General features: G+C 34.3%; 1 protein-coding gene and 1 long non-coding RNA gene across 27 annotated transcripts in view; one reads left to right on the top strand and one right to left on the bottom strand.

The window, feature by feature from the left end:
* Positions 1-17,944, bottom strand: part of PCLO (piccolo presynaptic cytomatrix protein) — a 323,553-nt gene that overhangs the window by 33,484 nt on the left and 272,125 nt on the right. For all 7 annotated transcript variants that reach the window (XM_071424030.1, XM_071424028.1, XM_071424025.1 and 4 more), the window contains 2 exons: positions 15,232-15,373; positions 11,843-11,910 (listed from right to left, as the gene is read on the bottom strand). In XM_071424030.1, coding sequence (XP_071280131.1) covers positions 11,843-11,910; positions 15,232-15,373 — 210 coding nt within the window. The remainder of the gene's footprint in view (positions 1-11,842; positions 11,911-15,231; positions 15,374-17,944) is intronic.
* The window catches only part of LOC139588530 (uncharacterized), a 42,342-nt gene that overhangs the window by 13,223 nt on the left and 11,175 nt on the right, over positions 1-17,944 (top strand). For 12 of the 20 annotated variants that reach the window (XR_011678723.1, XR_011678722.1, XR_011678705.1 and 9 more), the window contains 5 exons: positions 256-422; positions 4,491-4,566; positions 12,061-12,248; positions 14,153-14,241; positions 16,553-16,621. This is a non-coding gene — a long non-coding RNA (uncharacterized lncRNA). Of the gene's footprint in view, positions 1-255; positions 423-4,490; positions 4,567-7,839; positions 9,817-12,060; positions 12,249-14,152; positions 14,242-16,552; positions 16,622-17,944 lie in introns of all 20 variants that reach the window. The other 8 variants (XR_011678718.1, XR_011678719.1, XR_011678721.1 and 5 more) reach the window with 4 other exon arrangements.

The raw sequence follows: 17,944 nt of genomic DNA on the forward strand, positions 1-17,944 counted from the left end.
GCCAATAAAGAGGGAAATGATTTACCATATTATAGTTGCATGTAGCTATGATATCAGAGTGGTTTTTCCTTATAATGTAAGAAGGCAGATAGCCAAAATAATGAGACATTTATGGAAAGGTTATGGCCTCTTTACCTTTCCTCCTTGATAGATCTGTACTTGCATACAAGAAGGTAGATTGAAGAAGACAATTTCAAGAGTCTGGGGAAAAAAGCAGTGTACAATTACACATTAGTTGCTGGGGTTTTTTTCCAGAGAATGAGAAATGTTGTTAGAAAAACTGGCTTTGCCTCACTCATGCTGCCTTTCTGGTTGCTGGTGGAAAAGAGTATGCTTTGGCATTGTCTCCACTACTGAGGACAAGTTGTAAAAATCTATTTCTCATGCTGCTGGATTTTTCCAAGTATAACCATTTTCTGAAGGTGAGTGTCTTCAATGCATTCTTTTCTTTCTATTATTTTGTATGTCGGGAGTAGCTCCTTTAATCAGTGGAACAACATCTAGGTAAGGTGTGGTTGCTAGGAGAGGTGAAGAGCATCTCCTAGGATCTGCTTCCTAAATTCTGTTTAACTATTGCTATGAAAACTCCTTTTGTGTCCAAAATGTTCACCATTTCCTTTTGTGTCCAAAATGTTCACCACCAGGAAAAAAAAATCTCATGTTATTTTTCTTTTATTCTTTTTCTAACACTGTTTAAGTTCCTTTCTTTGGAAATTGCAGCTTTCATGTATAGATTTATCATGGGCTTTAAAAACCTATTGTTACACTGATAGTTTCTGAATCATAATAATAATCTGTATTACAATTTTACAGGAATTTAGATAACTTTGCTCTGTGGATGTGTTTGAAAAGGATGCACCAAGTAGGAAGGAAGATACTCAGCATAGATATTGTGTAGACTTCACTTTATCAAACATAAAAATGATGGGAAAAATATGTCTCTATAAAGTCAGAGACTTGCATACTGCTTTAAAATATAAATGAAACCCAAAATAGTCTTAAAACCAACACATAAACAATGAGATAAGGTGTCTTTTTTGTTAGTCTCACAAATGTCCAGAGACAGGGTGGAAAGATCCCCTTTTCTCTCTTTTACTTGCCAAGAAAAAGGAGCCTTTCAGACCATCAGACTAGTCAGACAGGCACAGCTTATAGAAAAGGCAAATAATTGCATACAGATCAGTGGGAATCCAATTCCTTCAAGAATATAACAGAGTGTTCCATGAATTTGAATGTGTTTCTAAAAAGCTAAACACCCAGCCAGGCACAGCCAAGGCAGCCAGGAGGCTGGTGAATAATGCTACAGATATTGGATGAGCAGCAGGAGGAAACAGCAAGAATCCAAAGCACTCTCAGCAGGCATTGATACAAGTTACACATGGGACTAGTAAATCACCCAAACTGACTAATTTTTGTAGGCAGCATGTTAGCAGGCTTCTGAAAAGAATGTGGACTTGTAGGTACTGCAGCGGTGTGAAACATGAAGGCAGGTACATGTATCAGATGTTTGACCCAGCTGATCTCCAGAAGATTTGTGCATTTTCCAAGGCATGCAAATTCAGTCATGTTGTTATCACATCACAATCAGTCAGAGTGTAAAGCCAATACGGCAGACAAGAAAAAAAAAAAAAACCAAAAAACAAAACAAAACTAAAGAAATACTGAAAAAAGAAGGTATGACAGAAAGAAAGCATACCAAAGGCTGCTTCCAGAAAATAAAGACTTCTGCAATGGATGGCATTACCACACATGCAAACCCAGACCATTTTGAGCACTAATCTCATCTGATATGCCCACTTAAGCATTAGATAAGGAAGCTAAAATAAATGCTTTAAATTTTCATTATAGTCTTTTGTCTCCTAAGTAAAGGAAAAGGACTGGCTGATCTGGAATGGCAGATTTGATTAGGAATCTATGGGATACCCATAACTTCCTGAAACAGTAACTGGTTTGAGGCAGAAAAATGGAGTATTTCAGACAGCAGAATACACCTGTGCTTGAAGACCCTGAATCCCTTTGCAGATAAGGATAAATAAACTTTTGTGTCAACTTCGACACACAGAGTATGTTACTTTTTACTAGATTTTTCTAGTCTTCTGTCCATTTGATTCCCTCCCAGTCATAGCCTAGTAATGTCAGAATAAATAATGCACAAAGGCAAGACCAACATGTAACAGCCTAAAGAAATTACAAATGCCTTTACAGGACAAACTGTTAGGAATTCTTTATGAGAAATATCCACACCAAATCTTTTCCTTATCAGATAAGCCATTATTCACATACTGCAGCAGTGGATAACAGATTTCATTAGAGCTGCAAGCCTGTAAGACTCCTATCATAGGATGCAAAAATGAGCATTATGGAAAGCAAATTAATCTGAAAATTAAGTGGGGACAAAGCAGGAGTTTCTAGCTGTAGACATGAAAGCATACTCTCTACCAGAAGACTTGGACATATCCAGGTATTTTCATAATAAGAATGATTTATATTCATTCTAATGCACTGATTTTTTAAAGCCTTCTCTCTTGGAACACAATTTACAGTCCAATAATTTTGAGGGCTCTCACATGCTAAAATGAAGATCAGCTGAAGTTTAATTTTAGCTTGCCGTGTGATCCCACCTGGAAATGCTCTAGATTTATTTGCATTTAAACAGCATTCCAAAGTAACAGTTTGAATATCAGTCCAAAAAAAGGGGTTGTATTCAAGAATATGGAAGGGTAAACAAAAAACCTCTTTTCTGAATCCCCAGGATAATAGTTTAATTTCTAAGTTATAAATTAGTCTAAAAAAAGTTTAAGAATCTTAAGATATTAAGGAGCTATAAAGGACTCTCTAGTATAGAAACAAGTTATGGAAATCTTGGTTTTGGGTTTTTGTAACCTTTCAAATAAATACAGCAAAAGTGAAGTTCTAATACAGAACTATTCCATAGGAACAGCTGTGTTATCATTTGTAGGCAAGCTTAGAATTATCAAGCACAGGAAGTGCTTGATAAAATATGTTATATTTGTGAATGGAAGATCTTGGATTTGGATTCTTATTTCTGTCCTTGAGTACTAATTTCATCAAGCAACTGGACTAGAACATAGGAAAAAATAACTGTTAAAGATAATCAATCAATAGAACAGATAATGAAGCTGTGATGTCTCTACCAACACTAAGAATTTTTGGTGCAAGTTAAAAAAGCCTTTTAGGAACAATATTGTGCCTTGAATCATTGGGATGACCTCTTGAAGCCCCCTTTACATCATTCATAATACTGAATAGTCTATATGTATTTGAGTATTGAATATTATTTACTTTAGAACAGATCCATTTTGCTTACTTCTTTTCCCTTGGAGCATGCACAAAATTCCAGATCCTAATCATAGTGCTAAAAAGAAGAGATCACCTGAATTTTCCAGGAAAGTGACATTTAAAAGCCCTACTTGTTAAGTCCTAGTTTCACGTTCATGACAAAAGAGAAACCATTTAGGATTTAGCAATTCACCTTCTATCATATTAATTCCTCAACCTGACTTTTACTGATCATAAATGAACATTTATCATGGAAAGTGACTCTGTTTCTATTTTAAATTTCTCTAGATGAAGCAGCCCTTCTTCAGACATGGCTCAGGTTCAGCTAATCACACTCCAGCACCTTCACCCTCACTCCATTTTGGTGGGGGGATCCTTCTGCTTGCTTTCCAGTGTTGAAAGTCTTCCTTATTAACTAGGTATTTATACTAAATGTGTCAGGTAGTATTAAATCAGATTTCCTTCATAACCACATCTTATTAAAAGAAAGAGATTCCAGAATTCTACAAATATTTTTTTATTCTCAAATTAAACTGTGTATATTTGTCAGATTTTGGATGGAATTACCAGCATTCTGATTCCAAGCTCAAGCACCCTGAGCTCATTGCAACTCCAAGAAGCCAGCAAAAAAAGCTTTCTGAAAGTTCCAAGAAGCTTTATGTTAACTGAAATATATTTAAGAGCTAGGCCAATAGAAGTGATTAAGAATACAAACCAAACAAATTAACTTTCCAGGTGATTACTGAAGTATCACTTCAAAGGTGTGATATTTTGGTTTTCTGAATAAATACTTGTGCTTTTCAGATTTTTTGTTGTCTTCTTAGTAATTTTTTAAAAAATTAAACAGATCCCATGGGAAAAGCAGAAAACTCAAACTTTAAAAAATAATTTTGTTTTAGAATTGAGACAATATAAGGGCTAATAGCCTTTTAGTCAAAGTTCATACAGAGCTCAGAACTGCAGAAACTGTAGACCAGCCACTAGTTAAGCACAGTCTCTCTGGATTATTTACTTTTCTTTTGATGACATTTTACAGTGACAGTTCAGAAATAGACTGATCTGTAACACTGTAAATCAATGTTGTTTGTGATGTGGATTCAATAATACAGAACTTGTCCTTCTTTTCCTCTATTTTTTTATCTCTGGCTGTAAACTTTTTTCTTATTTAAATTCTTTCTGCTTCTTTTTAGGAAAACCAGCTGGATTATACTGGCAAATACCTCAGGAAGGCAGAAATAATTGCTCCAATTATTACTGGAGAGCCAGGTGGGAAATTAGAATGTGGGGCCAATTGGGGATAGATAAAAAAAATACTTCCCAGAGTTTAGAGAGGAAGCTGACAATACTTAGGTTTATAAGGCTGCTGTTGTTTATCTTGACTCAGTTTTTAAAGTTTGGGTTTTAGGCATTAGTAGTGAGGCTATTCCTAGCTTAAGGGGACATGTATGAAATATAGATTTCTTTTTAAAAAACCAGAGAGGATAAGGACTACTGTCAGTGCATAGGCCTGACTCATTGCTTAAGGATCCCTTGTGACAGAAAAGTGTATCTTATCTTTTAAATTCTTAAAATCAGCATATGACAGGCTATCTGCAAGTGCTTTCAGTACTTGTTTTCTATTCCCTTATGTCCTTTTTTCTGCTCTGTAATGTAGCAGCTGCTCATGTGAGAAATTACCCTTGCTGGCATTTTCTGCTTTAAATTTTGTTGGCATTGATTAAAATTATAGTGTTGAGTAGTAGATGGCAGACCCTTGCTAGAAGGTAATGGCAGAAAGCAAGGCTCTGATTTTAAATTAAAGACAGTTTAAACAAAGTCAGGTTGAATTTTAGCCTTTTTATTTATAGGGACAGTAGAGAAGTTTGGCAATTCTTCTTCTTTCAATTAGATATCTTCCTGGGAAAGGATTACATTTTAATCAGTAATATTTTATTTTGCAAAAAAAAACCAACCAAAACATTTTCTACATGTAAATCAGAAGGGCAACAGGGCTATAAAAGCAGGCATTACAGACACTAAGGATGGGTATTTAGAAATAGATTAACATGTTTATATTGCTCTTGAGGAAAGGCAATGAGAATGTGCAGCAATTTTGTTTTGCTATGTACATGACATGAACTCAAAACTAAAAAAATACAATTCAACAACTGTTCAAGGCAGTGGTAATCTGACTGGTGATGAAATGTTGGCAACATTTCAGATTGTCTGTATTTTTCTCTACATCCATGGATCAATATCCATTGGAATTAAGTCAGCTGTCTTATACTCAGTCAGTAAAAGGCTGTTGATTCAAAAAAAAACCTTGTAATTCTGGACTTTTCCCAGGTTCTCATACATTTTGGTATATGTTAGGATTAAATGAGCAAAAATCCAGAGTTATTTGAGTTGTTGGGAAGGCAGCAAACGTCAAATATAGTATTTGACCTAAATAGATGATGCTTCCTGTGGTTTTGAAATACCAATCTAAATAGGCCTTAAAAAGAATTGGTTTAAGAAACATAGAACTATTCTCCATCATGGTGAAAGTCACTGCTTCTGTCTTGGTCATTTATTGCTGCTCTATATGCTGTTATTTATGCTGCTAGGAGTCAGGAATCATGTTACAGAAGATAAAATTTTCAGTTTAGTTCAATTTAATTGCATTTAAGAAAAATAAATATGTACTACTTTATGATCTGTAGGTAAATTGAAGACAACTCCAGCATGTGAATTCACACTTCCTCTGTCTATTCAGTCACTTTCTGACATAAATATAGAAATAAGCAGTTGTATGCTATGTAATTATACTTGCAATTTTCCTTGGAAATAACAGTTCTCAGATTCTTGCTACCCAATACTGTGCATGTGACATTCTCATGTTGCTTCAGTAGTTGAAACAATGCAAAGAAACTAAAAAGTGGAATTTTCCTGGCACAGAGTTGCTAACATATCTGTTCAAAACAAAACACTGGATGAAGTGTGTGAAATGTGGGTGCCTCATGCTCCTAATCAAGGGCACAGAAGAAATGTTTTTACTTCTGGAGCTGTCAAACACCTCAGTGGACAGCAGCTCCCAGAACACCACTCACACCGAGCAGGCATATCTGCAGTTTGTGTGTTGAGCCCTTCAAAAATCTTTGTCAACTCTTTCATAGCAAAGAGTCATAGAAAGGTTTGGGTGGGAAGTGATCTTTAAAGCTCATCTGCTTCCCACCCCACCCCATGACAGGGACACCTTCCACCAGACCAGGCTGCTCAAACCCCCAGTGTTCAACCTGTCCTTGAACGCTTCCAGGGTTAGGGCATCCATCACTTCTCTGGGAAACCTGACACAGTGCCTCACAAATTCAATGTAAATCTACTCTCAGTTTAAAACCATTGTCACTGTAGGCCCTGGTAAAAAGTTTTTTCATTTTTGTAAGTCCCCTTTATCTATTTGAAGGCCACAACAAGGTCTCCTCAGAGTCTTCTTTCCTCCAGGCTGGACAGCCCCAACTCTCTCAGCCTGTCTCCATAGGAAAGGTGCTCTGTCTCTGATTATTCTAAAGTAAGAAATTTTCTCACCTGCAGTAAACCTGCTATTTTTAGCCTGGGCAAAGCAGACATCAAAGTATGGACTTGTGCATATACAAAAGCATTTGCAAATCTCAGTAACTGTATCATAATTATCTGTTAATAACTTCCTTCATCTGCCTTTTTTCTCCTCTTATAACTTCCTGGTTGAAGGTCCAATATTAGGGCATTTTTCTCTGAACATCCTTATAAAGATTAATATTATACTTCTGATAATTCAACCTTGAGATATAAAAGAATTTAAAATGCTAGTTTTTTAAGATGTGGGATGCAGCAAGCCCTCAGCCTGTTCTCTGTCATAGTAAAATGAATCCTGAGGTTTAAAGAGTGTTACTTTAGCTAATTTAAGAACAAGTAAAAATGAATTCTTTTTTTATGACTTTTAATTACTCTGAAGAATGTGGCATTGGTTAGCTGTGCCTATTCTGTCAACTTGTTTCATGCCTTGTTTTACTCAAGAGAGCTAATCCACTTATCACTCCTGGGTGCTCCCCTTCAGGAGAAACAGTGTGAAACAGTTTGCAAGACAATTTGCTCCAGGGTCTGTTCTGTGCAGAAAGGACGGATGAAAATTTCACTAGGATGGTTCAGAAAGCTATAAAGGAACATTAACAAGTCAAATTATTCTCAGTCAGAGGGTCATGCACCTTTCCAAAATCTTATTGCAATGACTTCCTAGCATGTTTTAAGGTTTCTGTGGAATGTCAACAATTTTTGTAATAAATAAAGATTAGACTGCCTATATTATTGAAGTAAAATGATAAGAAATTAAACCATTCTGAATTTCTTAGTTTATCATTTTGGCTGATGAACCACAGAGCTCAAAAATTAGGAAAAAAAGTGGTTTTTTCATCTTAGACTACTCTGAATAGATGAAATTAAATCCACAGTACTGTAAAATTTGCTGTTAATATATGATTAGAGAATACCTTTGGGGCTTCCTATTATTGTTCTTGCTTTTCTTTATTTCCTTTAATCTTAATTTAGGCAAATTACTAGCATGAAAAAAAAATTAAAAAAAATGAAAACTGCTGCAAGAATTCACCAAAGGTTATACTAAACGAGAACATATCTCTATCATATCATTTTGTAGAAATTCAGTAAGTATGTGGGCACCTTTAGATTTTGAAATAGTACAAATCTCTTCCTTCCATTGTCCTATGGGAATATATTTACTGGGGCTTTACTAGAACATTCTGAAAATTTCTATTCAGGTTCAATCATCTGGAGGCAGTTTCTTACTCAGAGAACTTTTTTAATTACACTCAAAGTATGAGGCTCAAAGGACCATTGGAAAGGCCATAAAGTGAATCTTAGAGACATGACTGAACAGTGAAAAGATTTTGCTATTCAGGGCATGGACTGGAGGGTAATAAAAAAAAAAAAAGAAAAAAGAAAGGTAGAAAAACCCTACTGTCTTGGAAAATTTGGGTGAGGTGCTACGCTGCTCTGGTAGAAAGATTACAATTTTCTGACTGAAAATCCTCACAACAATAAGGCAAGCCACAGAGGATGACAGAAGCACTGTGAGTTCTCATTCACTCAAAAAACCCCCTGACATACTCCTAAAAGAGTCTTTGCTTGAGATGAACCTCAGTGGTTGAGGACTGAGGAATGATTGAGGAATGATATTTTGCATGCATATGGAATCTTCAAGAGGAGAAGATACAACATTTCCATGACAATTCTATTTATATCTATATATCTCTTTCCTATTAGAAGCAATGACATCTTGGGATTACCTAGCAAATTCACACTTATAAAATGTATGGAAATATTTTCCCCATATATTTTTTAAATGGATAAATGGTTGGTAGGTGGAAAATACCATCTGGAGCTTATTGAGCAACTGAGCAACTTCATAGGACAGATATACCAATCATGATCTACAACTGAATCAAGATATTAATCATGTGGCTTTAATTGTTAGTTTCAATCTTTACATGGATGAAATTAGGTTTTTTATAATGTCTGTAATACTCTAACCAGGTCATAAGAAATCTTGGAACAAGGTATATTGCACTTTCTGAAACAAATACAGAAGTTGGCTTGCATAACTTAATGGAGACCACAATATGTGTAATAAGATTTACTGAAGCTTAAGAAGATGAAGTATTTCATCTGCTCAGGGCAGAATGCCCAGAGTAAGATAGCATGCAACAATGCATATCATAAAAATAACTAATACAGTGTCCAAGAACAAAACTCTGATTTTTTTATATTATTAACTAGTATAAAAATACAGAATATGAGAAGATAATATATTCAGAGAAACAAAAATTATCATAGACACAATCACAGTTGTTTATATTGACCATTTGGTTATGCCAGCAAAGTAAATAGCACTGTTTTCCAGTATTTACTTAAAACTACCCTGATATATGTTAACAGCACAAAAACTCTTCCCAACAAAACATTAACACAAATGGGCAAACAGTTACAAAATAAGGATTTTTTTCCCTGGAAATTCCACTTATGTAAATGCCTAAATTCTGTTCTCATATCCCCATGAGCTGAACTCAAGCCCTGTTTCTACAGTTTTGTTTCAGGCACCCAGAAACCAATTCTCATTGTCATTTTAGGATCTCACCTTTCTTTGCCTGCAGCTACTGGTCATAAAGATCCTCTGAGTCCCCTGCCACACTTGTCAGGCCTGTGTGAATGACTTGGATGACTAAAACATTTCACATAGCAGTAGAACTGCAAGCTCAATCAACTAAATTTATTCTTCACCCTTTTCAAGAGACAAACCTAAGGCTACTTTTTATAGATGTTATGGCCTAAGAATATTTGAAAATGTAAAAAAAAGAATACCAGTATTAAAAAGTTTTAAATGTAACTCCAAGTCATTATTTGCAAATAAGAATACAAATGCCAGTTATGGGAGATCTCTACAGTTAATGAAAAGTGGGAATGAATATTTGCTTCCACTTAACTCCAGGGCTCATCTGGTCCACAACACAGGTAAGTGAACTACAGAAAATGCATGGCTTTAAGATCTTCATTGTCTTTTATTCATCTATAAAAAGAATGCCACAATAAATCTGTAATACTGAAGTAATTCTCAGTTAATCTTGAGTTCCTCTAAATTCTGAACTACTTTCCCAAAGGATAATTACATTTACATGCTGAAACTCAAATGCTCTTGAATTGCTTTCCAGCTTTCTAATTTATCCTTTGACACTGACCTTTCCCCTCTAAGTCAGCTAGAAGTCAGACACTGAAATCCAGGCTGACTGCACCAGCCTCTCTCAATGGCAAAAAAAACTCAACAAGAACCAGTCATTTTATCAGAATAGGAGTTGTAACACTCAGAGCTCCCAAGGTAGCAGAGGTGAATGGCATTGTAAGAGAAAATTAGGGAATTACAGCTCTTGAGTCATTTTCAAATTTTGAAGACAAAAAGAAACATAACTGGAAAGGTAATTTCAGACCAAATGTTATATCCACACCTTTCAGAATGTTTCAAAAGGTGTTTTGGGTATTGTTTGGTTTATTATTACTTGTATTTGTTTGGGTTTGGCGTTAATTCATAACACCAATAAGAAATGAAAATATTTTGTATTTTTAGGCTCTGAAATTTAGGATCCAAGACATAACCCAAGGGGCAACTTATGCTGAAAAAAAAAATGAAAAGATATTTTTTACAATTATAAATCTATATAAAACTCATCACGATAAAATAAAAATGAAAAATTCCCAACTTCCCATTTTCATCCCACCATTTCTCTTTTAGAAAACAGATTTTTTTAAAAAATGCTTAAATATACTATTGAAAAATTCAATTTTGATAGGAAGACTATCAAAGTATTTCATATTTGATATTTGATAAAGCAAATTATTAAGTATTTTTTAATGAGTACAATGTATGGAAATTTTTAGTAAAATGTATATACAAGAGTAAGAATTCTTGTTTTGGAAAAGAGAACTTTACAGATCTACCTGTAAATTCTAATTTGATTTCTTCAACTCTGTGGAACATTAGATTGTTTTTACCTCAAATATGGAAACAGCAATTATTTCCTCATGTATAGAGATTCTAGAAACCTGAAAAAATGTTGATTTTTAAGAATGACTAAGCTTAAGGTCCATTTATCAATTATAAATATAAATTTTGATTTATGAATTAATTGATACTCAAAGCTTCATTGAAATACATCTAAATGAAAAAGGTCTTATTTTAATAATAAAATGAAAGTCATGATAATTAAGTTTTATATTTGAGGTCAATATAAACATACACTTGAAAGAATATACCTCATGTGTAAAGGGAAATGCAATTTTCATAACGTGTCCTTCAGTACAAAATATTCTCCATTTTCATGTGGTTTTCGTTATTACACAAGAAAAAGATAATCACGTTCCCTATGAAATTATGAAAGTCATTCTGTCAGGTGCTTTTCAGCTCCAATATTACAGTGTCTTTTTATTCTCAGCACCACATTAATACCAAAACAAAATCACTCAGGATTTCCCAATCCAATAAATGTTTCATTATAGTTCATCTGCATTAAGTGCAGCAGTCAAACCTGCTCAGCTAATATTTTTATTTTAAATTAATGTTTTATGTAAACACTAATATTAATAATTGATTTATGAAGTAAATATTCTGAAATGTTATTAAAATGGAGCCTGACAGGCATTAGACATTCTCTGAATCCACTGAGTATTGAATCAGCTCCATACTTTGTATGTTTTATTTGAAAAGCAATGAACATCAGAAGACAGATATTATTATATATTATTCATTGTAATCTAACTATTTAATTACTTTAAATATACAGGTAGGGCCCCATTCTCATTTAAACTGAAAACTCATTACACTGGTGTTCTGTGTAAAGGGCCCCTAGAGAAAATGAAGGTCAGGATTTAATCTACAATACACAGAGAGCATAGACTAATTTTTCATAGCATGACAAGTCAAAGACATAGGCACATCCTTCCTAAAAAGATGGGGTACCCCTGTAGAGCTGTTTGTATTTCTTTTTACCTTCTGAATCTGTCACTCCTGCTCCCGACTGCTTTACTGGTTCTTGTCCATTCTGGCTCATCTTCCCTCTGTGAAAAGATATGGTTGTTGTTGTCAATAAAACAAAGGATATATTGTTGCTGTCAATAAAACGTAAAGATAAGAGCTAAAACAATGATACATCTAAGCCAATGGGGCTTGGTTATTTTAAGAATATTATCTTTTTTTCTCTTTTGAAGGCAGCTGCAATCACATCTTGCTGAGCCTGTACAGAAAGGGTCCATCAGGTGCTGTCTGCTACCTGCCCCCCATCAGTGGGGGGCTGCATATCTTCTCCTCTCACTTTATCTTGTTGTAGTCAAAAGTGAAATATATAATAAGCACTCATAAAAATTGATATTTGGTCTACCATACCATTACTTCAAAGGTAAGGCATACTTGTGGTTGTATCCTTTTAAATTATTGCTTTGCTTTATAGTTTAGATTTAGCATAGGAAACAATTCTGAAAACTTAACATTAATCCTAAACAGAGTGGAATAAATCATGCCCTAGAGTTCACTATTTTCCTGAATTTTATGTAGAAAGAACCTTCATTAAAATCTTAATTTCTATTTTTACCCAATGAAAGTTAGGTAAAATATAAGCTACCTTTAAATATACATGTTGCAAGCTCAAAGGCATGATTAAAATCACTCTCAAACATTTTTGCTTCTAGTTTTCTTTTTGCCTTAAGACTCTGACTGCTTAAGAGACTATAAGGCATTATCTTCAATTGCATGTGATTCCTTGGGGGTTAAAGGGTCAGCACTGTCCTTTTCTACTTGAGTAGAAAAGTGTCAACCTGTGAGAAGAAAACTTCATGTCTGAAGTTGTCAAAATTCACAGGGAACTAAAAAATTAGTATAAAATCAGTTTTTCAAGTGATTTTATATTCAGTTTTAACTGAAAGCTATTATTTCCTTCTTCTGTAGATAATGCTTCATAAATCCTTACAAATATGATACAAGAATTATTTCTCCCTAGGGTTATATTCATTATACATCACTAAATTGGTTTTCACCTTTGCATTCAAAATGAATTTTATTTTACAGCCAATGTACTGCTATAAAGAGTTACACAACACAAAGGCATAGAGAATCTGGTCTTTATCAGAGATAAGAACATGAGTAGCTTTCAAGAATATTACAACTGGATAATAGGAGTATTTAAAAAAAAAACAAATTAGAAAGGCTTTACAAGACATATTCAGATTTATATAACTGTATAATAATTATTAATTTCCCTTGATAGTTATAGCTACTTAATATTGGCAAGTATTCTAATTAGTTACCTCATCAAACAATTCCCATGGTGTCACTATTTAATTATTTTATTTTGCTTCAAAACTAATTGTTGCTATGGTTAAAAGCACTTGGACTAAAACAAAGAGTTTAAAACTCAGCATATCCAACAATTTCTATTGATAGACCAGAAACTTAGTCTAAGCAGAGAGCTTATAACCAAAGAAGAATTTAAATACCAAGATACTTAAAAATATTTAGCCTTGTTAATACTTCACATCCAAATTGTAAGCTGTGGTCTTATGGATTTGCTGAATTAATGTACAAGGTCAGAGTCCCTGAAGTCATTATCAAGCCAGTGTGAGTGCAAATGATGAGTAGAATTTCAATTATATATATATTCACATAAATAAGAATTTTTATACAGAATTTAAAATGGAAACAGTTATCTATTTTAAACATTCTCTTCATGAATGATCTGATGGTAAACAGTTATTTTGTCATTCATTTTCCTTACACTGCTATGTAAAGCCCTGGGGAGCTAACATGAAAAATGAAGCAGGTCCTGTCTGTACAAATTTCCTGTGTAATTTTAAATACTCTGTAAGCATATAAATAACTTAGTTTAAAATGCCATAATAAAAAAAATATAATGTGGCCTTAAAAAAAATGAGACGTGGATATATTTTACTTAATGAAGTATAATTCATGAGAACAAATTTCTATATGAGAAAATGTGAAGCTGTGGAGACTTCCTCCTACTTTTCAGTAGAAGTGGGGCTGATTTCAGGCTTAAGAGACCAATGAGTCTGTCAGCCAAATAGCAAGTAACAGTAGGTACTGTCACATTGCTAGTCAATACACAGTAAGTGATGTTATTTGGACTCAAATTTGACATGTTTGAACTGAAAATTTCTATTGAGAGCTCCATCCTGTGTTATTGTGCACAAAGATTTTATGTATCTTTGCTTTTGTCACTCGGAATGACTGCCCAATAATTTTCTTTTTCTTTTGATTTTGTCAAAGTTCATCTTTTTTTTCCTCTTTTAGCATAGAACAACATGAGTGAAAAATCCAATGCAAATCAAACAATTAGCACCCTACAATCTAAGCTCATATAATCCTCCTAGATTCTGAAGGTAAGATTGAAGTCTTAGATTTATCTCTATTTTCCCTTTAGTTACTAACAAGATGTAGACAAATACCATTGAGCTTTATTTATTGAAATGATAAATATTCAGAAATATCACAGTTCTAGAGAATTTTCACTTCATTAAAGTTTTTCTAGGAAACTTATATCTTTTGTGACTAATAATTCACAACTTCAAGGGAAAAGCAAAAATTTTTTGTTCCAGAGAAAACATTGAACAGCTATTGCAGACAATGAATGAACAATGACCCCCAACTAATATTTTGAGAACTGTCAATCTGTAAATTTTTTTCAGGACAGAATCACTAAGTTGATCAGAAGTTACTTTGTCCTATTAGGGAATATAAATGAAATTGATAAATGATGGTGCATGCTGACAGAGGAGGTGAAAAAATCCAGGCAAAACTTTTCTCTGTGGAGTACTTAAGTGGGTAAAAAATTTGGAAAATTAAATCATTTTATAGGATCATTACACTGATAGTAGCTTGATAATTTCTACAGGGACTCTGTACCAAAAAGCTTTTTCCAGCCAAGAAATGAGAAATTCTTTTGAAACTCCTAAAAACTTGGGAAAAGCTGGGCTGTATCCAGAATATGAATTCCCCTTGCACTAGTAACATCTTTTTACAGAGGGAGGAAAATCTGAAAACTTAAACAAAGCTTTCTCAATCCTACAATAATTGTATTTTTAAAACATAAGCTAAGCCCATCTCTACACACTTCATCAAAGGCTGAGACCAGCATATCTCCTACATGCCAGGAAGAAATTCACAAGTTTGAGGCAGAGGTTTGATTGGTTATTAACAATTCAATGCTCAACAAAGCAGAATAAAGGTGTGAACTTTGGAGAATCCCTTTAGCTGCTATTCTTGTGCATAACTCAAGTCTGCAGAGGAAACTGCATAAGAAGAGGACTGGCACACTGAAAGTGCTGTAAATTGTGCACGGAGGATACAATATAGGAATGGAAAAACCTTACATTCTGGGGATGGGAAATAGATTATTCTCTCCCGTGGCACTGCTGCTGCCTTCACTATCCATGCTGTATCCACTGCCAAAGCTACTGGCTGATGAGCCAGTGGAGACAGAACTTTCTGCAGGTCGGTGATTAGCAGACCTTGCTGTACAGGGCAGGAACATTTGGTTACTAAAAACTTGTAAGACATCAGTACCACTGACATGAAGGAAAAATAAAAAAAAGTAATTTATCAAAATCACATGCTGCAAACACTTTCACTTTTATATTTTTACATTCAAATATTGCTTTATCGTATTTTGCAGATGAAGTTTGTTTTCATAGAGAATAAGGTTCTCTGAACCAAATAGTACACCACCACATTTTTATTCTCCAGTCATGATAATAGTTCAAATCAACAGCCTGAAGGGAAAAAAAAAAAGACTGGGATAGAATGGTTAACACTGCTTTTCTGATTGAAGTGGCAGAAAACCAGTTTTTCATCTGAAACATTTCATACAATAATCTTGTAAAAATGAAAGCCCCAGTGGACCTTCCTCATATTCTTTATGAAATGTTCTTTGCATTAGGTGATTTTGAGGAGAGGAGTTTGCAAAGATGTGCAAGCACACAACCTATAGTCACAGAGAATATCCCCACCCCTCTTCAGACATAACACAGCTATGCATTATATTTCTCAACTGCTCCTACCCATCTGGATCTTTCTTACTACATGCATAGAATTTTAATGAACATAATTTGATGGGAGATGCCTTAATCAAATTTAATACCATTTGGTGTTAGAATACCATATGTTAGTTTTACTTCAGATTGCCTTATTTTGTGTTTTGTCATTACTGAACTACATGAACAAATCATCCAGTATTTTGCATTTTGCAAGTTGAGAAATACAAAGGAAAAAGGACACAGTGACATTACACATAGTAATTAATACAGGAACAATAGAGCTATTCTCATATTGAATAACACAATTGTCTGGGAATATTAATACAGATTTGGTTTTTTTTTTTTTTTTTAAATGTCCTCTAATACATCTGCTATTTTCATGTTTCATCTATTTCAACCTACTGAGCATATATACTGAAGATAGAAAATAATGTTTTGCAAAGTTTTTTTTTCTATGAAGACTTAATGAGGTTTTATGTTATTTTGCTGAACTGTGAAGCTCCTATGTAAGTAGTTAAAAGAGATTCTTCTTTAAAAATAAATTGGACAAGTATCTAGCTGGATTTTTAATAAGAGCCAGAGCCCCAACAGTGTCCTACTTTAAACTGGCAATCAATATTTTTTATGTCTGACTAACTGAATAATATTTTTGGTGAAGAAAGCTGCATGCTGCCTGATGTGGGAACAGGAAGCTGAGTGTAACTCCTCAAACATAATGCAAAAAGAGGTGAGTAATTTGAACTAGAAGCAATAAATGAAGCAATTCTTATATCATCAATCCTTGAGCAATCCCAAGGAATTGGGATAAGGAATCCCTTATTCTCCATGGTGATTCTTCACTGGTAAACCAAGCTGTCACATAATTTTTTTTATCATTTCAACTCTATTAATCTCCTTTGTTCCACCACTGCCCACAGCCAGAAGTGGAATCTGTCAGTCTACGTTGTTTTCAGATAAAATTATTCTTTAGCTCTATTCTATGACTTCACACATTGATCATAGGCTGCCTTCTTGGATGTAAATACAACAGGAATAAATTTTAAAATCATGGTGTTATTAGCAGATACTCTCAATATCTCACCTGGAAGAAAGGCACCCTTGCTTTCCAGAGAGACAGCCAGCTGGGGTGGCTGTGTGCAGTGGTTGCTCTACCACTTTCAGCTGGTGGTGCTGTGAGTGAATTCCTATGCCTGTGGTGACATGTCAGCAAAATGCTGCTGAGAAATGCTGAGCAAGAGTGGTGTTTCAGAGAGGAGAGGCCAAGCTCTCTGTTATAACATATTATTGCCAGTTGCTCTGTATTTAACAGCCTGAATTGTGGCTGTCTCGTGCCTGTCCCAAACTGATTCATCACCTCAGTTCTCATTGTGTTTGCACAACTTGTATGTCTCCCAGTGTTTTCTGTGTGGAATTCTGAGGGTTCCTCTAGTTTAGGTTGTTTTGTTGGCTTTTTTTTTTTTGTTCCATGGCATGATAACTGCCTCACAGGTGAGTACAAATGGGAGATCAACACATCTGCAAAACCCATGGAAGCTGAAACAATATTGTGCCAGCACAGAAAAGAATCTTCAGTTCTTCCCTTAGGCATGAATTTACTTAGTGTAGCATATATCTCCACCATAACATATGTGGCCTGAGTGGATCTTTCATATCTAGGATTTTTCTTTTTTTTTTAATTGATTTTGCTGTAAAAACTAGTATTTCTTGTATCTTTACTGGTGGATTTCTAAAACCAGTAAGAACCTAGAATTTAGTTCAATCCAGAAAAGCTTGAATGAAGCCTTTAGAAATGGGTTAGAAGTTTTGCTTCATCTATTTATAATCAACTCATAGCTGTTTCTTTTGAAACAGCTGTACCCTAATTACACATTCAGTATGCTGTATTTTTAGTTTTTCTACTGTTTTCAACAATTCACATAATTTTCCATATTGATGTTTTTTTCCATATTGATGCTTTTTTCCATAAGGTCACTTCACTTGGTGAATGGTTATAATGGATCCAAGTTTAGATTCGTGACTGGATTTTGAAAATTCTAAAGTTTAATGTTAT

This window comes from Agelaius tricolor, unplaced genomic scaffold, assembly GCF_023055355.1.
Source record: "Agelaius tricolor isolate 1412-34295 unplaced genomic scaffold, bAgeTri1.0.p SCAF_3, whole genome shotgun sequence".
Taxonomy (NCBI): Eukaryota; Metazoa; Chordata; class Aves; order Passeriformes; family Icteridae; genus Agelaius; species Agelaius tricolor.